At 44.6% G+C, this 22,962-nt stretch overlaps 1 protein-coding gene across 1 annotated transcript in view; it reads left to right on the top strand.

The window, feature by feature from the left end:
- igsf21a (immunoglobin superfamily, member 21a) overlaps nt 1–22,962 on the top strand; it is a 169,815-nt gene that overhangs the window by 140,778 nt on the left and 6,075 nt on the right. The window contains exons 5-8 of the mRNA XM_072715135.1: nt 1,149–1,264; nt 10,717–11,197; nt 17,844–17,929; nt 20,604–20,796. Coding sequence (XP_072571236.1) covers nt 1,149–1,264; nt 10,717–11,197; nt 17,844–17,929; nt 20,604–20,796 — 876 coding nt within the window. The remainder of the gene's footprint in view (nt 1–1,148; nt 1,265–10,716; nt 11,198–17,843; nt 17,930–20,603; nt 20,797–22,962) is intronic.

The following is a 22,962-nucleotide window of genomic DNA, read 5'->3' as shown; positions in this document are numbered from 1 at the left end:
CGTGTGACTTTTAAACGTCTGTCAGCGGCTCATGAAGAATCTGGGTGGTCCGCCCACGAAGGCGCTCCAACGGCACTGTGACATTTGCGCGGATGATGTTATTATCTGTGGGACACAAAAAAAAGAATGCAGTGTTTTTTTTTTTGTTTTTTTTTTTGCCGAGTTCCGGAACTTGCTAATTAATTCAGGCCCCATCGAGGTTTCTCTTCATTTGCGCTGCTGCCTAATTGGCCGTGTGCTTCATGTGGAACCAGAGCAGGCACGGCTTTCTGTTTGCCGCGACTGCAACGCGACAGAATTAAAAGTCATCTCTTTGCGAATCCCACAGCATCACAGCGCATTCGATAAAAAAATCACCTCTTTTTTTTTGGTGCAAGGCTTTGCATTGCCAATAGACCTCACAGTCCCACAGCTGAAATAAACCCTGACTTTATGTTTTCCGATAGATCAATAGGATTGTTTGGGAGGGGGTGAAGAAGGTGGGGGGGCTGGAGGATGGGGGTGGGGGGGGGGGACAGCCCTCATAGCCTCATAGTTCAGCACCCTCACGGGGGCTATTTAAAATGAGCACTGCAGCCTTACTTGTACTTTTACGACTTTACATAGCTACCGGAGGCCTGAATTATTAAAGGACACCACACCAGAAAGTGCACACAGGAGGAGTCCCAGGGCAGCATCCTCTGCAGAGGCAGACATTCTAAAGGCACGGAGAAGGACAGGCTTCTTGTCTAACTTCAGCACATGCTACCTTGAATAAGGAGGCCACCTTGCTCATAACTAACTCACCAATAACCTTAACCTGCTCTGTCCTTCAGGGCTCATCTTCAACCAAGAATGGAAAGCCCCCCCCCCTCCCCCTCCCCCCTAGTGATTGACTAGGGGGAAGCATTTCGGATTTAGAGAGTCAGAATCTCTTCTAAAAAGTCATCTTCCTTTCGAGTGTCCTGTTGATATGGGTTGGAATTTTATTATCTTAGACTCGTCCGCCTCTGACAGCTTTTAAATCCATAATCCGCAGAGCAAAGCCGACAGGCCGGATGTCACCGGCCTTCACAAACCCCTGCAAGAATGAAAAAAAATAAAAAATGAGACGACCTTGCCAAAAGTATGGCGGGATTAGTGCTGACCGTGCTCCTCCTTCTCCACAGCGCCCCCTCACTCCATCTCCATGATGGCAGCAGAAACCCCGGCGCCATTCAGCCGCTACCAGGTGCAGAACTTCACCTTGGTGTGCAACGTGTCCGGAGGCAAGCCGGCCCCAGTGGTAAGTGCCGATCCCCCCCCCCCACACACACACCCGATCTCCCCCCCACACACACACCCGATCTCCCTACTCCTCCTCTGTCTCTGTGCTGCCAGACGGCTTGGTATAAACGCAGTGTGACTCCTGATACTTGCCGTTAATCCTCTCCAGGCCATTAATCATTATCTTAAGGTGTATGATATTGCAGGCTGCAGACATCAGAAATCCGTCTCGAGCAATTAGGAGCCCACCGAGAGGGGAGCAGGAGGTGAAGGCGATTTCCGGGTGCTCCCCCCAGCGATCCATGCTGGCTCACTGCCCCTGGCCCTATAACGATCCCAGAGTGGAGGTTGTTTATGATTCCCTGGAAGGAGAGGTCTTCGAAATCCCTGAATATGAGGGGCGGGGTCGATTTTGTCTCATGCTAATCAGCAGCTGGGGTCTGGCAAGGTCACCTGAAATTCTCGCCTACAAGCCATCGAATGCATCGTGAGTGGAGTTGGTGTGTGTGCTGGGAAATAAAACGGGCAAAGCTTAGGAAAGCGGCGAACTGTGTGGATTCGTGAGCCAGAAAAGCATGCAGGTGTTATATAAGCTGAAGGAGATTAGAATCACGGTGTGACTCTGGGATCAGCCGTTGGCTCGATGGCCTGGCTGAGAACGGGAAGCAGAATGGATGAACCAGGAAGCCAATCTTAGTTGCCCACTATCTTGTGGCTTTATTGACGTGTCAGGCGCTTGTGAGTGCCTTCTCACCAGTGTATGTCACACTATTCCTCCTGCTGGTGCTTGTTCGTTCTACAATCCTCTCTGTGATGGATTTGGACCAGCAAGCATGAAACCATTATCTTTCATACTGACAACGAAGTGGGAAAAATTAATTAAAATTCTAATACAGAGAAATCATATTGTGTGAAGCAGTCAATACAAACATATTAAAGTCGTAATGAATTAATTAATAATTGCCATTTAAAATGAATGGGGAAAACAAACAAAATATTCAAGTGAGATATTGAAAGATTTAGATTAATGTGCACAGTGTGTCAGACTGTGACACATCGCTGTAGGTCTTTGAGGATCAACTAGAGTCTCTGAAGTGCCACTAAAGTCTGTTAGGATCTAATAGACTTTGTTAAGTGTCACTGTAGGTTTGTGAAGATCCACTGGACTCTGTGAAGTGCCACTGGTGTATATGAAGATCCGCTTGACTCTCTGGAACTCCACTATAGTACTGTGAGGATCCACTAGACTCTGTGAGGTTTTGGGCCCTGTGGGTTCCAGAAATTAAGTAACCAGAACCAGCTTTTGTCTGAAGGACTAAAGTACGAGAGGGATTATTTTTTACGACAACATAACACTTGTGTGGGAGTTAATCTTGGCACTTCCGCCATATGAAATGCTTGCGATGTAACCGTGCCGGGATATCAAACGGAGCCGATCTCCAGCACCGTAAATCCACAACCGGGGAGCGGATCCAAGCCGCTGGAATCCACACAGGGCTGCCAAATCAAACGGACGCAAACGAGGCCCGACGCCACACAATGGTGCATCACACCACTGGAAAGCAGAAAAAGAATGAAACCCTGTCAGGTCTTGTGCCTCTGTGAGCTGCTTTAATCTATGGCGAGAGCTAAAGTTAAGAGCTTCCAAGGCAGCAACACACACACATGGATAGAAGCTTCTAGAACATCAGAAAGTCTGGGCTTGTGCTGCTCTGGGCTCTCTGTACTACGCTGTGCCATTCAGGGGCATTAGGCCCTTTCACACCACTGGAACATTTCTTTGGAACCAGGAACTTTTGTTACGTTTACACTGCAGGAACTCGATTGTAGCTCCTCGGAGGCCGTTGCGGAACCCTTTTTTAACACCTACTCCAAACTAGGTACTTTTCGTTTGAACACAAACTACTGGAGAGGTGAGGACATTGATAAATTTGCTGATTGATTGACCACAAGCAACGGCGTTAACTTGGATGTTTACTTGGAAGGCGGACGTGCAGAAAAAAAGATGTAGCCGAGCAAAAATTGAGCAGATGGAATAATTTGTCTACTCCAATTAGATTTAATGCATCAATTACTAAATCTTTTTGCTTGTGTCTCCACATTTCTGCATCGGAAAATTTGATCAGTAACCAATATGCTTTTGTCTAATATCACCAATGAATCTTGCTAGCGCTTATTAGCTGGGTAAAGTTACATATTTTTTTTAATCTGTGGAAAATTAAAGATCGATCTGCTGGCCAGATTTAATAAGAATCATGAACATGTTCTGTGAGTAAAATATAAGGAAATATAAATAAAAGGGTGTGTCCCATTTTGATCACAATTAATCCCCCCAATAACTAACAACACTGCAACTTCGTCCTCCATTGTTTTTGTGTGACAGTTCAGTTTCATATGAAATTATGTGTGAAGTTTAACCTGCAAACTTTTTGCATCTCCCATGCTCACTTAGCATAAAGCTCCTGGTTCCTGTTGTGCAGTGTGAAAGCGACACACGAAACTGGCCAGGGGCCACAAAAGTTCCAGGTCCAGACAGCCCAGGGACTTGTAAACCGGGACCAGGTTCCGGAACTTCAGTGTAAAGGTGCCCATTTACTGCACTGTAGGAAAGTACAAGAAAGTGCATGATGTGGTGAAGGGGTAAGGATTGGGGGGGGGGGGGGGGTGAGACAGGCTTTGCAGAATCAGCTGGAGTAGAGACATGGAAACAAATGACAAAGGAAGAAAACGAATGAGAAATGAGTCTGGGGCAGGTCAGGAATCAGGCTTTGGGAGGGCCTCCCCCCCCCCCGCCCCAGGATATCCACACTTCTATATTTTAAATGTTTCATGAGTATCACATCAGCAGGAGAAAAACACAGAAGCAGCTCAATCACCACTTGACTTTATCCTTCAAAACAGAACTTGAAATGCCAGTAAAATTTTGTTCGTCTAGTTTTCTGGGGTAGGCAACCCTGATCCTGCAGTGGTAGAATCCAGCAGGTTTTCCATCTTGCCCCTGGTCTAACTTTTGTTAGACTTGATCATCTCCAGCAAAAAAAAAGTTCAGGGCCATATTCACTGCAGAGAGTTTCCCCAAGCAGTCACTGCTCAAACGCATGGGTACAGCCCAGTGCCCTTTCAAGGTTTAAATCAAACCAAGCGACGACGCCAACTAAACTGAGGAAGACCTTATGGAGGCAAACACGGCCAGGTGGTTTCTTTTGTAATATGGAAAAAGAAAGGCCTAAATATTTATAGCACTTTATGACATTTGTGATTAAATGTAAGGGGTGTGTTTCTTTTAAAAATAAGAATAACAGTTCAATAACATTTTTTCCTCTTTATAGATCTGAATCAGTACCAAAGAACAGAGAAAAATCAAATACAATCACTGTTCAAATTACAATATCTGAAAATGCAAAACATTATGCTCCAATTGTGTACAGTTATGGAAAGTGAAAAATGCAGTGTGACAGTGAACATTACCACATATTATGTCCGTAATAAAAACAAACGCATCCCTGACAGCTGCCTCAGTTGCATGTTGTGAGTCAGTTACATGAGTAGGACAGAAACTCAAGGGCAAAGCCCCACTAAAAACATGCAGAAACTGACTCAAAGAAAACTCAAACAAGGAGGAGTGTCTCACAACCTCCCAAACCTACATTACAAACACAGCTCATCAGGATAATCCCTCCGACTCTCAATATTGTCCCAGCTGACTCAATTTAATCCCAATAATATAATTAGTTCAATAATGGTCAGCTGGGTATTGCTACGGAAGCACAGCATATCAACCAGACCTACTCTTTTCCCTCCAACTTAAACCTGTGTAATTAAATGTACTGTAATATGTGTAAATAAAATTAAAGGTGATTAACATTAAAACCCAACATAGACTGAGATCTACTGGAGAATCCCAAAGGTTTAGCGATAAGGGTACAAATTATGATCAGCTTGTTTTGTTACCTGAAGCTGGTCCACACACTGATTCCAAAAGATCATGCAGAGATTAGCCGTTAAAGGACAACCGTTTTTTTTGTCTCTTTTTATTCCCAGAATTTGCATACAATTCTTTTCTTTTCTTTTTTTTTTTTTGCAAGGCTAAATGAACGGTGTCCTCAAACTTCTAGGGCTGGGATTTGATTTGCGGTGTGATTTCATGGACTTTCCATGAGATGCAGGTTTCCTCCTGCAGTCCAGCAGCGTTGCTGTGAAGGTGAACTAGTGTCTCTAAATTGTGATTGTGTGTGTGTACTGTGATTGACTGGCATCAAATTCATAGTAAACCAACCCTCTGATTCCTAGGACTGGCTGCAGGGTCTCCATAAACCTATTCCGGATAAGCTGATGGATGGATGGATGGATGGATGGCTGGATGGATAAATTATGTAATTAGGAGTTGATTTCCATTGATATGTCACAGAGCTAAGGGTTCACATCACAAAATAAAAAAAAAGCATTTCGTGTCTCTACAGTGCTCTCAACTATCTGAGGAACTCATGCAAATATAATTTTTCAGCTAAAAAGTTGAATGACAGCTGTTACTTTCTGTGCATTAACTCACGACTTAAAAATCAGGCTAGATAAGCTCTCCTGACATTTTTATTTTAGTGCTCTCACCCTTTTAAAATCGGATCTTCTGGGGAAAAAAATACTTCTTTTCCTTGTGTGTTAAAGTCTGTTAAGACCACAACCTGCTTTTTTTCTCCTCGATTTTTGTCCAGGCAGCAGAAGAAATATTACCCTGGCCTGTTTGTTTTATTGAGTTCCCAGCTAATTTCTGCTGTGTGCTGAGAAACAACAACAACAACAAAAAAAAAAGTCTTAATGTGAGCTTACAGTACTTTGCTTTACAAGTAACTTTATATTGCCAATTGTCAACTGAGAGAAAACCGATACTGTAAAAATAAAGCCAGCCAATGCCGTCTTAACTGCTGATAAAGCAACATCAGCCATTGTTTTAATAATGGATCGTTTGGTACAAACAAATGGGGGATTTCAGGGGAAATAAAACACTCATGCTCATACGACACCAAGGAAACATCCATTTCATGGTTTGTGGCTGCATACCTTCCCACCAGAAACAGCTGTCAACTAAGAAACTGTTTTGTGCGCCTAAACGAGACAGGGGTACATTAACAGCTGTTATCTATGCTCTTCCTGAGTATAGCGTATTGTGACAGCTGGTTTACTCATATCTGCACTTAGAGGTCGTTTCACGTACAGAAAAAAAGGGGGGCAGGGTAGATGAATGGGAAGAAAATTAACCTTAAAGCAGAGTTTTGTGCTATCCAGTCATTTGGTTCATGTTAACGAACCATGGGAACATGTCGCCAAAATTAGCTTTGCCTTATTTCAGCAGAGGTTGCCCTAAAAAAAGTCATTTTACACAAATTCAGGCTCTGTTTAAACACTGATTGAATGAGGAGAGAATAATGGACTGTAATGGACTCTCATGAGGCAATGATGGCTTAGCTTCCAATCAGAGGTCAGTCTTGATTCGTGTCAGCCAATCACATTATTGGCACTCCTTAGACAGGGGCAGGGATGAATTGTAACAGAGCTTTGATTAGGAAGATGTTCAAACTACGGCGGGGTTAGAGTGGAGCCGCATACCTCTGCAATTCACTGGTCAAACACAACTGGTTCTCAAATACTGCTTTAATCGGAACTCCCACACTCACAGGGCATCAGCTGCAAGAGTACAGTACGATGTCATCGGCATGAGTAAGAATTGCATTCATTGCATGTATTGAAAGCATTTTGTTACTAAGAGGAAACAGCTGATTAATTAGCGAAAAATCCATTAGATATTTTCTAATGTCATAATTAATACTTTATTTGATAACAATGGAATATTCTGCTGAATAGTGAGGCATTTATTAGACACATGTTATTAAGCCAAGGGGATATATACTATGCTACAACCTGTTCAATTATTTCCACTTTTTCAAGGCCCACTGTCTTTTGGACGGAGATGTCAAATCCAACAGCAGGCAGGACATTTCTAGGGCAGTGCAATCGCATCATTCAGCGGGATGAAAGTAACCACAGGACTGTTTATCTTACATGAAAAGACTTAACTACTAATGGATGCTATTGTTTTCTCAGAACGGGCACTAAGTCCTTGTACAGGCGAAGACAAACAATTTGACAATTAGATCTGAGGATTTTTTTTTGGGGGGGGGGGTGAACCTTCGGTTACAGTCCTTCCAGTTTTTGCGTCATTTTCATTTATTTCTTTGTGTGTTGATTTGTTCGAAAACGCTGTCATCCAACGTAAGCGAGACAAACAGCACATTCCAAACGTACGTGCTGTCAAGGAGTTTGATGTGTAAGTGCAGCTTCATTCCAGTGAATGCCCAGGTATCAGTATTTTTATGTGAGTTTTTCCAGTGCCTTTTTTAACATTGAGGTAGTAACCTTGAGAAGAGACAGAATAAGAAACAGCAATAATATATAGGCTATGAGATGCTGAGACAAAACAGATACCCTTCATATGAGTCTTCCAGTTGAACCAGGTTGTTAAAAAGGATGTGCAGCTCCACCCACTGGCAGGAGTAAGGTACTGCAGAGGTTCGTATTTCCCAAACTGGCCTGGGTTACCCTTACTTGGCACGTTGTGAATAATGCTCACCGTAAACAATACAGAAGCAGAATAATAACGGAGTGGAGTGCAAAATGTGTGTTTATATTCCTGTTTCATTTCGTCTCATGAAGGAAATTCCCTGCAGCCACAAATGTGGCTCTGGCTTCCGTTTGTCAGCAGTTTCAAAGGGCCAATTAGCGCCGAGGAGTCTCGCAGCTCCTCCGTCGTGTTTCTGTGGAGTGAGCAAGGTGCCATGTTTTGAAAATCATCCTTTTGTTCCCAGCATGATGGATGTGTTACTTCTGTGCGTACGCGAGAAAAGAGGAGGGTGTGTTTCTTCCAAAAAAGCAGCAGGTGCTTCCAGAGCTTCCGGACAACCGGAGAGATGGATTGGAATACGCATTTTGCTCAAGGGCGGTTTGTAAAATCCAGGCAGGTAATCTTTACTTGCCGACACATCCAGTGAGATGGAGGTTAATTGGTCGTTTCCTCCCACCCCATATTTTTCCAAGAACAAAGCTCCAGTTAGATGAATGTTTTCAGTTTTTTATCAGAACCGAGCGACTTTCAGACCCTGCAAACTCTGGTAAGTTTGGACCTCCAGTTGACCCTTAATTGGATACCATCATAATTAGATTGTTCAGTTTTTTTTTTCCTGTCACGGACTCAAATTAAAGTGGGAAAGAGATGCACAAGCAGCACACACTGTAGAAGCACACTGGAAAGTCACTGCAAAAGCTCTTTGAAAACATGTTGATAAAGCAGTGTAAAAGCATACTATAGGCACACTGTAAATGCATGCTGCAAAAGCACACTGTATATGCACACTGTAAAAGCACACTATAAATGCAAACTGTAAATGCACACTGTAAACATACACTGTAAACACTTTAAAGACCTATGCTTTACAAGTAATCCAGTAATTGTAGTCTGTCAGTGAACAGCAGCCTCTGTCACAAACAAAATGTTCAAGATCTGCTCAAAATCACTTCCTGATGACAAAATATCCAGATTTTTTAAACCCCTCAGTTGTAGTAGAAGAGGAATGCCCCCCACCCCACCCCACCCAAGATGCCCCCAGTGTGGTACAACTCTCTAATCCCAAATACCTTTAGCTACAACCTCGTTACGGAAATGGGCCCCATGAGGGCCGGTCGGCGGTACACTTGTTTACAGTCGTTACGGTTATTTACCAAAGTGAGCGAGTCTCCCTGAGGTGACGTAACAATCACACTGTGCCTCTGCAAACCGGCAGGGAATGGAGGAAAAATAACAATGATAAACTGGAACTCCACACGAAATGTAGCGTGTAATGTAATGACACTTTGATCTCCTGCAAATTGAATTTGAAGGTACCTGAGCAGGTGGAGGAATCAATTTGTTTATTATTGAGAAAATCAACATACACAAAAATCTATTAGAACATAAGAACATAAGAACTAAACAAACGAGAGGAGGCCATTTGGCCCATCGAGCTCGCTTGGGGAGAACTTAACTAATAGCTCAGAGTTGTTAAAATCTTATCTAGCTCTGATTTAAAGGAACCCAAGGATTCAGCTTGCACTATGTTATCAGGAAGACTATTCCATACTCTGACTACACGCTGTGTAAAGAAGTGCTTCCTTTAATCCAGTTTGAAATGTTCTCCCGCTAATTTCCACCTATGGCCACGAGTTCTTGTATTTGAACTAATGCTGAAGTAACTATTCGGTTGAACAGCATCCAAACCTGTTATAATCTTATAGACCTGGATCATGTCCCCCCTCAGTCTCCTTTGCTTGAGGCTGAACAGATTTAGCTCAACTAACCTTTCCTCGTATGACATTCCTCTAAGACCAGGAATCATTCTTGTGGCCCTACGCTGCACCTTTTCTAAGGCTGCAATGTCCTTTTTAAGATTTGGTGACCAAACTTGCACACAATATTCTAGGTGAGGTCTCACCAAGGAATTGTATAATATTAGCATTATCTCCCTTGACTTAAACTCCACACACCTGGAGATATACCCCAACATCCTACTGGCCTTTTTTATTGCTTCCCCGCACTGGCGAGAATGAGACATGGAAGCATCAACATACACACCAAGGTCTTTCTCATAATCAGCTACCTTTATTTCAGTAGGTCCCATAAAATACCTGTACTTTATATTTCTGCTCCCTACATGGAGTACCTTACATTTGTCTATGTTAAATTTCATCTGCCAGGTATCGGCCCAGTCACTAATTAAATTAAGATCCCGCTGTAGCTGCTGAGCCGCTAGTTCAGTATCTGCTACACCACCCACCTTGGTGTCATCTGCAAATTTCACCAGTTTACTGTATATATTGGTGTCTATATCATTTATGTAAATTAGGAACAATAGTGGTCCTAAAATTGAACCCTGCGGTGTTGTTGTTGTGGTTGCTTTTATATGTAGGAAAGCAAGGACAGGCACGTCCACGGGCTCCTATCCAGCAGGCAAGATGTCAAAATTGAGACTTTAATACGAATAACTGGAGGCCATGTGTAGGCCTGGGAGATGTAATTCCCTGTCAACAGATTCACCGATTGGGAATCTTAATACCTCGATGAAATAAAGTGATAAACTCTGCAAGTGCTCTGCAGCAGGACCACTGCTGGCATTGGCCGATTTCTTTGACATAGCAAATAATGTAGAAAGTCAGATTTGAGGTTCCTATAACAACAAGCATTTATATCTGTGGGTTAATAGTGCAGAATCCATCCCTGTTTGCCTCTTGCCTTTCTACTTGTCTGTGTTACGTCTTGCTCATATTCGTATTCCATAAGCTTACAAACTGCTGACAGAAACACTCCCTGTATCTGTAGTACACATCTGTGACAACTGCTAAGCCATTTTTGCGTAAACATAACTGATGACTCACTGTCGCCCCCTGCAGGTGTATTTCAAGCGTGACGGGGAACCAATTGAGATATTCCACTACTTGCAGCCGACAGAGGCCGACGACAGTCGGGGCACGGCTGGCATGCGAGGGGTGAGGCCCCTGATCAGCCGTGACCTGGACGACACCAAACTGCAGAAGTCGCGGACCCTGCTGCACCAGGACGGCAGGCCGGCCCGGCTGTACACGGAGAGTCCCGGGAGAGGCCGCACCCCTGGGGCTGCCGGGCACGAGGCCAGCCCCGCCACAGAGGTCATCCCGGAGACGGTGGTGTCCCGCGAGTTCCCCCGCTGGGCCCTGAGCACAGACCCGCTGTACTACTTCTCGGCCAGGCAGGTACCGCAGAGCGACGGCTCTGTGGAGGTGCAGGCGCGGATCACTTGGGCACTCAACCCCCAGCTGGACAACGACGCCCTCTTCAGCTGTGAGGTTAAGCACCCTGCCCTCACCATGCCCATGGTGACAGAAATCACACTTGGTGAGTGGGGGGCCTCCCCCTCCCCCAACACATTTACATTTTATTTATTCAGCAGACCATTTATCCGAAGCGACTTACATATTTTGTGATCAGCCAGTCCCTGGAGCAATCGGGGGTTAGGGCCTTTGAACCAATGATTTGAAGCGGGATTTGAACCAATGACCTACTGATCATAGTCACTGCATCCTAAAGCAATGAGCCATACAATGCCCCATAACAGCTTCTGGGCCCCAACGAGGACCATCGGCTGGTCCTCCATAATGCTCTGCTCTCTCTCTGCCCCAGTCCTTCAGCGAGCCTCCATCTATTTGCATACAACTGACTGATATATTTAGAACAGCATTCAATCCACTTGATGATTAATTGCGTTACAGTTGAGCAGATCTCAGAATTAACGTGGGAAGTAAAGTGCGAATGACTGACAGGGAAATTCATTGGGCTGGCTGCCATTAGATTAAGTTAACCTGGTACTGTTATTGAAAAAGTCAACCCAAATTAATGAGCTGAAATAAGAATTTGAACATTGCCATATAATCAGCCCGTTATATCGACTCTGCCCCACGTCTGAGTAATTCAATGCTCCGTATGTTTAACCTCAAGTTTCTTCAAGCAGCAACGAGAAGTGACCACTGTTATTTTTTTTCTTTTTTTGAATAATAAGCTCACTTTGTCAAATGGCAGAAGGTTTTGATGTACAGGCTTTACATGGATCATGTGACATTAACAACAGAGATCAATCCATCCATTTTCTATAACCACTTGTCCTATTCAGGGTCATGGGTGGGATCCAGAGCCCATGCGTGCAAAGCAGGGAACAACCCAGGATGAGGCATAACCCCATCACAGGGCACACTCACACCTATGGGCAATTTGGTAACTTCAATTAACTTCAGCATGTTTTTGGACTGTGGAGAAACACAATGACACAATGACATGGGGAGAACATGCAAACTCCAGAATGACATGGGGAGAACATGCAAAATCCAGAATGACACGGGGAGAACATGCAAACTCCACAATGACATGGGGAAAACATGCAAACTCCACATGACACGGGGAGAACATACAAACTCCACAATGACACGGAGAGAACACGCAAACTCCACAATGACACGGGGAGAACATACAAACTCCAGAATGACACGGGGAGAACATGCAAACCCCACAATGACACGGGGAGAACATACAAACTCCAGAATGACATGGGGAGAACATGCAAACCCCACAATGACACGGGGAGAACATACAAACTCCAGAATGACACGGGGAGAACATGCAAACTCCACAATGACACGGGGAGAACATGCAAACTCCACAATGACACGGGGAGAACATGCAAGCTCCAGAATGACACGGGGAGAACATGCAAACTCCACAATGACACGGGGAGAACATGCAAACTCCACAATGACATGGGGAGAACATACAAACTCCACAATGACACGGGGAGAACACGCAAACTCCATAATGACACGGGGAGAACATACAAACTCCACAATGACACGGGGAGAACACGCAAACTCCACAATGACACGGGGAGAACATACAAACTCCACAATGACACAGGGAGAACACGCAAACTCCACAATGACACGGGGAGAACATACAAACTCCACAATGACACAGGGAGAACACGCAAACTCCACAATGACACGGGGAGAACATACAAACTCCACAATGACACAGGGAGAACACGCAAACTCCACAATGACACGGGGAGAACATACAAACTCCACACATGGAACCCTGGTCCCAGAGATGTGAGGCAACAGTGCTACTGCAGCAGCACTGCATGGCACCGCCAACAGGGATCCACCTTCCAATATCAATTATAAGATTAACGATACAGAGAAAAACTGCAAATGAGTCCAGAATATTCCCATCTGTTTTTAAATATGTGCTTATTCAATTTGCGCGGTGCGATGGTGCAATGCTTTTTGCTGTGGCCCTCAGGGTTATGAGCTCAACTCGCAGCAGAGCTCTACAGTATCATTCAATAGCTTGATTACACTTGCTGGAAAATAGGCTTTATCATAATGTTTTGCATCATATATTTTTTTCTGCAAAAGCTTACAGACAATACATTGCAAAATACAAAACAATATAAGTGGAGTATCAAAGCAGTGTTCGGGTGAACAGGAAATAGTTTCTAAGTCCTGGAGGCCTTTGGTTAACAAGTTTCAGCAGGAAATTTCCCATCATGCTCCTCTGCAGCAGTTTCCAGAGATGCTGGATGCTTATGGCTGACTTTGCTTTTGCCTGGTTCATGCAAGTTTTATGGGCTTGGCGTCTGGAGACTGAGAGACCAGGTTTCAGTTGTCCTTCACTTTCCTTCTTCCCCAGATACTTCCTTGAAGTCATTTTATGATGGTAGAATGGTGAGCCTTTGAAGTCTAATATGCTGGTGGAGAATGCCACGGATTTAGTAAAGATCACTAAGTCTGTCACACACGGCAACCAAATGCAAGACTCATTTACTCACCTGCTCTACGTCTTACAAATACACAGTGGTTGGAACCAAATTAGGAATTTTGACTGATCAATACACGCCCATGAATAGACAAATTTAGAGCACAAAAAATCATGGTGTCAAGCAGGCACTCAAACTTTTGAATGGTTCTGTATGTGTTATGTATGTGCTCTGTATGTGTTATGTATGTATGTGAGCTTTTGTTCCAGTCATTTTTGCACTAGTTTGGTGGATTCCTCCTTTAGAGGAATTTGGCTGAACTAGTGTCTCTAAATTATCCATAGTGTCCCCAATATTTCCTAGGATAGACCCCAAGTTCACCACATCCTTGCCCTTTATAAGTGATATGAATGGATGGATAGATACTTATTCATTCTCGGTTTCAGTAGTCCAATCTATCTCTGTCAATATAAGGAATGAGGTAAGGTGCATCATGGGACATTTGCACTCCAAAGGCATGTCATGGAAACTAGAGTACCAGGAAGCCGCAAACTCATCTATGTACTTGGATGAACAAGGAAAGCAGCTGAGCATGGCTGGATTTGAACCCGCGACCGTGGAGATCTGCCGTGTCCTGCACACGCTGCAAAATACGACACGCATCGCTATCGCGGGAGCCGCTTTCCGCTGACGGCGGCTAAAAAAGACGCATTGATGCACTTATAGTGGATTGTATATCACTGTGGGGGCTCCGTCACCCAGACTTCACATGGCCGCTTGGGAGACGTTAGGGGCCTGTGATCTCAGAGCGAGTCATCGGGCATGTCTGTCACTGACGAGAGTAAACACATGTGCCACATTAACACATTATCCCCATCCTGAAGATTTACTGTCATTTTCAATATGGTGCCAAAAAATGCCACCTTCGGACTCAGTGGTAGTGGCTCACATCGACCCATCTGTGGCCGGGGGGTGTCTTTCGTGCACTTCATTTGTGGGGGCTGCTGACTATGAAAGCCCCCCTCCCGATAATATTTCCACACAAGCTCCACAGAAGGACCTCTGGGAGTGGAAGGCAGCACCACTGGTGCCGTGGATAAGGGAGAGGGGGCAAGTCGACACGACCGGTAGACCCATGAGAGTTTAGCTGACCATAGACTATTGTCCTGAGGTGGCAGCTCTGCTCCTTCTTGCCAGCCGGGGACCGTGGTAAGGTTTTGTCCAGAGGCATCCACTGGCTTGCAGGAATTTTCGTCCAGCTCCGCCAAGAAGCCCAAACATTGCCTTTTTTTAACCCCCCATTCATTCCTCCAGTCCAAGAATGCATTCTTTGTTCTGAAACAGCAAAGTGTGCAGCCATGAGAAATAAGGCAGCACCCGATGCGGAATATCCTCCTGGGCCGGACCAGGCCGGTTCTTTTGTCACCACACAGTATTACAAACAAGTACCTCACCAAAATGCAGCCCTACAAATAGGCTTCCTTACAGTCAGCTGGAGGCTTTGTGCTTCGCAGAGGCTTTTATTTTGCCGAATCACTGATTTTCCATGAGCCGCTTTCTTTGAAGAGTCGACAGAAGCATACTCTGATGGTTTTTAATACATTTTTTCATTTTTACCCTAAGAATATGGAAGAGTGGGGTTGGATGCAGGACTTTTGCAGATGCGCTTTTGTGTTGATTTTAATTGCAGCCGGCTTGAAACCAGGGCTTCTCTCAAAGCCACCTTTTATCTCTACGTGCCACGAGGCAGCACCCCGCAAGATCGGCCCACTTTCTGGCGCCCGCCACAGGCAGAGATGCTTTGTCCACCACATGGACAAAAAGCGATTGTGTCAGTTGAAAAAAAAAAATCAAAACCCACAGAAAATTGCCTGTGATTTGTCATGACTTAGGTGTTTATGATTTAATTTTCCCCGCCAAAGCATTCTGAAAAGGATTCGACACACCTATCAAAACACACCGCATTGCAGTCCAGGTTCCATTGCATAAATCAGCATCTCCCAGCATCTCTTTCAATGCCTCAAATATGTGTTATTATACTAATTATGTTTGTATATCTAATACTGTAGGTAAGAACTATGCAAATGAATTCCGTTCTTTTGGCTGCAGTGTCGTTTTACATAACACTCAGCTTTTTAATTAGTAAGATACATGTGTATTCATTTAATAATTATCTGAAAACATATAGTACTCTAGTCAGGCAATTAAAACATGAAAAAAAACTGGTTCAGTGGTAGATTTTCTTTTTTGGCTGCCAGTCAGGCAGCATTGAGAACACTGATGTCTATGAAGAAAACAGATACGATTGCATTATTATTTTTATTAGATGACTGTGCAATATCACTGGGATGCAAGGCATGTGATGAGCACACAATGTGAGAATGCCAGGTTTTCATCAAAATTCCCAGATCTAGTCCTCTGAGCGTGCTTTGGGATGTTGACAGGACCGTCGACAGTCATGTACGGGCAGGTGCTCTCTTGGTTTGGATGTGTTCCTCCCCTCATGGGTGGTGGGGGGGGAGCTTAAAATGTGCTGGGGTAATGAGGATGAGGGGGCCGGGTGGTAGTTTGAGCATTAAATTTTTCATTGATTTAAAATGGCAGCCTGACAGCGGTCCGATGTCACATTACAGCCGCTGCATATTCATGAGTTCCTCTGTGCCTGTAGCACAGACAGATTACAGCTGCTCCTGCAAGGAGCCCAATTCTGCCCCCACAATGGGGGAGAGTACTCATCGTCTGGAAACCAACGGACCCCTCGGTAATAATTAACTGCTTTAGGTTCAGTCGAGTCAGAGGCAGCCATTCCCATGATGCTGTGACATCACCCATCCCGTCACTGTGACATCATTGGACAGAAAACAAAGTAAACAACGGTCAGTGGGACCTTTGTGTGAGAAGGTACTTGCTACAGAATCAGCAAAGGAATGACATGCAGAGATTAGTAAATGGTTGAACCCAATTTAGAGGGTGGTGGGGGGGGGGGGGGGGGGTGGTTTTGGCAACCCACAGAGATTTCATCACCCCCACCAAGACTGTGGCCCGATCCTTTCCATGATCCTTCCATAACTCTTTCTGTGTTGTGGACACAGTACTAATTCCAGGCCAGATTCTGCTTGGAGAACAGGCCTGCATTCCCTGCCAGACTGGACTTCATACAGCCCAAAAATAAAAATCGCGGAAAACATTTCAATGCACATTACCCAAGCAAGAAAAGCAAATAATAATCATTAACGTGTCTGTGACAGAATCGTTAAAAGCAAACAAGTAGGGCAGCTTGTGATGGATGAGTTTTGGAAATGGCCATCATTACGTGTTTGTCTTATACAGGTGAGCAGGGGAGTGTCTGGATCTGAATGGATTTTTTGTTCTTTCTCAGTTTTTTTTTTCTTGTTCTTGCTAGGGGATTGAACTTGTTTTTTGCAGAGGGTGCCTGAACAGGGGGTTGTGGCAATGGTGGGTCACCATTTTGAGATCTTTGGAGATCTTGCTGTTTTTAGGGAAATGCTAATTTTCGGGAGATGATGATGTCAGTTTTTTGACCCAGTGTTTATTCCCCCGAAAAGCAGTCGCAGGACAGGTAACCCAGTCCATAATGTATCCTGCCGGTAGGGTGATTTCCCCAGTATGAAATATCTGCGGGGGGGCTCTCAGAATCCTGCAAATTATGCCTCTTTGAACCATAACGAGTGTTCAGGTGCCTATTATCTCCAGCGTGGCTCCATTGCGCTGCCTTGGTGTTTTTTTTTGTCATATCTTCTTGGCTATATTATAATACGCCCACTGCTACTTACCTCTTGCCAGTAACATGCGAGACCCCAGGTCCTCTGGAAGGTCACGACACGATCTCTTCTCCCTCCATCACTGCTTCCATCGTTTGTCTGGGGGACCAAATTAAATCTATCTGGGGGCTTCTGCCCCGACAGGCCTGGGGAATTAGCTTCCCCTAGCGTCCCTTATCAGGAGGCTTCCAGCCCCCATTCCGTGCATGGCACCTCCTTCTCCATAATGAGTATCTGCCTGATTTAGCTCCTTGTTTCTCCCCGGGGAATAAATTCATGGGTGACCTTTGAATGAAAGGACTCCTCTCTCTCAGACTTCATCCCTGTGACCTTAATTGACAGTACATGTGTCCCTCTCATTGCAAAGAAATGGACTTTCCTGTATCCATTACCCTACACTCGCAAGCTAACATCTCTCTTTTTCTTTCCCTCTATCTCTCTTTACCTTCACCAGCGGCCCCTAAAGGCCCCAAGTTGCTGATGACCCCCACTCGGGCAAAAGTGGGGGACACCGTTCGCATCAGCGTTCAAGGTTTCCAGGTAGGATCTCCTGAGATTGGGGGACGGGGGTTTCCAAAAAGTGGGCCAATGTTCAGTTTTGAAGATGAAGTGGAATGCAGAGCAGAAAGGTCGAGCCTCTGAGCATTAACCAAGTTACCGAACTTACCAAACTCTTACCGAACAGGAAATTTACAAACGAGAGGAGGCCATTCGGCCCATCAAGCTCCTTTGGGGAGAACTAAACTAATAGCTCAGAGTTGTTAAAATCTTATCTAGCTCTGATTTAAAGGAACCCAGGGTTTTAGCTTGCACTACACTAGTAGGAAGACTATTCCATACTCTAACTACACGCTGTGTAAAGAAGTGTACGGACGGTACTGAAGGACATCAACATCAGACAAACTTTTGGTGTGTCCAAAATCGCATACTTACACAGTAGGTACTACTACCATTACAGTAATGTAGTATGTACTATATATATGCATGAGAGCAGTATGCATGCATTCGGACACACTGAGCCCGCCACTTCCTGTGTCTTTCTCTTTGCTGTGAACGATTGGAATTGTGGCCTAAAAAGTGAATCTCTCACGCTAAACATTTTTGTTTATGTACCACTGCCACATCTTAAAACGATCTCGGCGGGCAAACGTGTATCCCAGAGATAGCTGTGAGCCACTTCCCAGCCGCTGATTGGCTAGTGTGAGCCACTTCCCAGCAGCGAATTGGCTAGTGTGAGCCACTTCCCAACAGCAGATTGGCTAGTGTGGCCGCAGGAGTGTTCTTAGTGTACACAGAACAAATTTGAGCAAGGGGATATTTCCACAAACACCATAAGCATTTCTTTCTTGTGTGTTTTTCCCCCTAAAGAGCAGTGAAACAGCTTTTCAGTGAGAGTAAGGATTTTGCAACGAATCCCTCGTTAAAATCACAGTTAAGGCTGTTCACGACAAAAACAAAGATAAAGTTTGACCCGATAAATCCAAGGTGATTCAGCTTGGGGATCAACCTATGTTCCCCCTCTCCCCCCCCAAAATCCCATGCAATCAAATTCCAGGATGTTCAAGTTTTGGCCATTGCGTTACGTTTCCGGTTTTTTGGAAAAGTTCCAGCTTCACTAGCTGGCTGGTGGATCTGGCCACGTGTATTTTCCCGTAACTGATTCATTTGAAGGACGGCCATGAATAATGTTCAGTCATTATAAACAAGCATTGCACAGGGCTGATATGACTCACAAATCACGGGATCCAAGTCTGCTGTCCTTTTGTCCTAATTAGATAAGTGCATAAAGCATTGATTTCAAGGCATACCTCTCATGTCCTTCACTGGCCAAGGGTTCAGGGTGTAAAGAAAGACTGTCGCACTTTAGACAAAATATTTCAATTTATCAATTACAATTCCCTCTTATTTTTTTCCCCACTTTCTGAAACCTTGCCATTCTGCTGAAATTCCCTTCTTCTTTATTTTTGAATTATTTAAGCGTAATAAGATATGAAAAATGATTCCTGGTCTTAGAGGAATGTCTTACGAGGAGAGGTTAGCGGAACTGAATCTGTTCAGCCTTGAGCAAAGGAGACTAAGGGGGGATATGATTCAGGTCTATAAGATTCTAACGGGTCTGGATGCTGTTCAGCCAAATGACTATTTCAATATTAGTCTAAATACTAGAACTCGTGGCCATAAGTGGAAATTAGCGGGAGAACATTTTAAAACAAATTTGAGGAAGCACTTCTTTACACAGCGTGTAGTCAGAGTATGGAATAGTCTTCCTGCTATTGTAGTGGAAGCTAAAACCATGGGTTCCTTTAAATCAGAGCTAGATAAGATTTTAACAACTCTGAGATATTAGCTAAGTTCTCCCCAAACGAGCTTGATGGGCCGAATGGCCTCCTCTCGTTTGTAAATTTCTTATGTTCTTATGTTCTTAAAAGCTAATAATAAAAACTAAATGTCACTCTCTGGCCCCACAATGATTTGCTAAGCCAGCGTCACAAAATCAGTCCATTCCAATTAGGTCATGCCATCGATTCTAGGATCCCAGTGCCCCAAAGACACTCTATCTTGCGTCTTTGGTGGTTGGGGAAGCCGGAACCTAAAGTCACCATGACTCAAAGTTAATCAGAGCCCTCAGAACAGGCAGTTAGGAAGACAGACAGCACTCACGCATGCACACCTCTCTTCCTTCACATTTTCAAGTGGACAGCTTGGAAAGAGAAAATACACAAAGAAAATGAGTGCGTTTCTTCTCAGCCTTTGCTGGTTTCACACCGTTGCATCATGCTTCCTCAAGAAAAGCGACAGTCTCGTTCCCGTCTTCCTGCGGCCGCTGCTGGCAGGTCCCATACCGGGACACCCCCCCCATGCTCGATGGCAGTGATGGCCCCCTCCACTCCACTGCCAGAGTTTCTCACCCGGTGGAAAAGGAAGTGGCCAAGACTCATGAGTTAAAGTAGCTCTCCCTCTCTGCGATCAGTCAGTGACCCCTGGGCTGCTGCTGTTGCCCAAAACTACTAAAGCAAGTGGTTCGACAGGAAATAACATTAATATTGATATTTTTATGAGCAAGGTAAAGTTTTTATTAAAAAATTCAATCACCATTTGGCTATTATGTAGGCCTTCGATCATCATTGAAGCAGATATTGGTTTCCATGGATGGTTGTGTTGGTTTATTTTGTTGATTGACACTAATTATGGCCAACCTGGGGTCCCCCAACAGAACGAGGTATTCCCCGAGCCCATGTTCACGTGGACGCGTGTAGGGGGGCGTCTGCTGGATGGCAGCGACAAGCGAGACGGCAAGGAGCTAGTTCTGGAGCGGGTGCCGGCTGAGCTCAACGGCTCCATGTACCGGTGCACGGCCCAGAATCCCCTGGGCTCCACGGACACTCACACACGCCTCATCGTTTTTGGTGAGTACATTCCACACCCTAAGCCTCGGTACCTTCCAGACCTTGTCAGGAAGTCAACATTAGGCTCTCCTTAGCTTGTCTACAAAATTTTGAGGACATCAGACACATTTATCTCCATTAATTAATTGAGGATATGGGAATAGGGCTTTTTTTCTAGTGAAAAAAATTCAAAACAAGCCACATGAATAATCTGCAAGGAGTTACCCCTAACATTCTAATTCCCCCAGTTTGGTTTCAGAGAAGATGCCAGTCTGTGTTCTGTGAAAAAGCTGGCCCCCGAACACCTAGCATGAATTAATAGAGCTTTAAGTTAACTGTGAATTATTTATGCATGATTAATAAGTTATAGTATTATTAAAGTCCTTGATAAATCTTCAGAGAGATGTGAGTAATGACTTTGTAATTTATATGAGCAGAATCTCCCAGAGCCTTTGCTGAAGCTATACCACAGAGATGTAATAAAGGAAACGTATATGCAATAGCAATTACTATAAGGACATCTAATAAGCACATAAGTGCTTATTAATTCATATAAGCCTTTTATATTACATGTTGACAGCATGTATTGTTAGGAGGAAGCTTCCTGTCCCACAGGGATGATGTCATATAATGAAGACTAACCCTGATGTTAGCATTTGTTTTCAACACAGGAACAGGGTTCACCTGATTGTACTATAAGATAGGCTGATAGGATTTTGACATTCCAGTGAGAGATCTTGAGATTGTCATACTCTAATGAAGACTCAGCTGTGTGTAGCTTTCTTGGCACTGTTAGGGGTCACATGGGCACCATGGAAGGCAGCCGATTGGCTGAACACAAAACATCCACATAATACTGCCAACCAATTGTTTGCTAGAACTCAGCGTTCAGTCGAAATAGTTTTCTTATTACTTAGCTGAGATTTGAACCAACGCCTGCTATGGGATCCAACCTGCTTTCGCTTACCCAGCCACTCTTACCCCCCCCATGTGAATATATTTTAATCAAACTGTTCATAATTTTTCGAATGTGCAGCTTAAAGGAGATTTAATGGTGCCGTAAAAGCAAGAGGAATGTCGAAACCCCCCAAAGTCTCAGGGTGGCTGTTTAATAAAAGTGTGTCTCTTGAAAAGACCCGTGGTGTGAGAGAGCTAACACCCATTAACCAGCTGACTGCACTTCCTGCCGTCAACCCGAGCAGCGAAATGCCTCCCATTTATCTCCAGCCGCTGCGAGGACAGTCCCGTGTACTGAATCCCGCTTTCTCTGATACGGCCGCTTCTCGTCTGTCCACCTCTCCCTCCCCAAAGGAATCCACTTTGAATTCATTCATCTTCACTCCAAACACTTGCCCTTTAAAAAGACCCAGTGGAAGCAATAAAGGGAGGCAGGCATTTGCCACAAGACCCCCCCCCCCAACAAACACACACAAAAGCTCCAACAGCATCATCACAAAGGCGATGATCCTTTATCACTGCAGCCCTACGGACGGCCCTTGACTGTTTTTCCATAACCGTCGGCCAGCTCATGGGTGAATCCTCTGAGTTCTGTGATTTGTAAGAACCCTAACCAGAGCCCCGCCTGCATCATCTGTGGACAAAGGCCACTCAAAGCAGACTGCAAAGCAGACTGCACACAGACCTACATCCACGATAAAGTCCAAAGTCGTGCAGCTCTTTAAAGAAACAACAAGGACAGTAGTATTGTATTCTTTCTCTAAACGGGTGGCGATCGGGACCACTTGACCTGTTTGGGTCAGAATTTATTTGGGCATGGGAATGGAGGGCATTTCACAGAAACGGCGGAGAGGGAAACAGAAAAACAAAAATGATCATTGAGTGGCGGATAAAACTACCGGGGATGTGGGCTGGTCTTCAAGAGTCTGGGTGTGTGCACTTGCTGGAAATGTTATATACCGAGTAACAAGGTGCAGGTGATGTGAACGAATCTGACTTAGCTGAGCTTGCCCTGCCCCGGAACGTCCTGCCCCTCCCAGCCCGCTAATCATCAAAGCCTCGATTTGGTGTCTGCTATGCTGTCGTTTTGAGTCTCTACCCAGCTGACAGGGAACTTTAGCCAACATTATGTAAAGGTCTTCTCAAAGTTGGCAGAGAATGTTCTTGCTTTAATGCTACTGAAACTATTTCCACGTTTTACATTTAAGTTTCTGTCAATATTAGTAGATA

The sequence above is a fragment of the Paramormyrops kingsleyae genome, chromosome 8 (assembly GCF_048594095.1).
Source record: "Paramormyrops kingsleyae isolate MSU_618 chromosome 8, PKINGS_0.4, whole genome shotgun sequence".
In the NCBI taxonomy this organism is placed as follows: domain Eukaryota; kingdom Metazoa; phylum Chordata; class Actinopteri; order Osteoglossiformes; family Mormyridae; genus Paramormyrops; species Paramormyrops kingsleyae.
The sequence above is the reverse complement of the archived record's forward strand: the minus strand, read 5'-3'. Positions and strand labels throughout refer to the sequence as shown.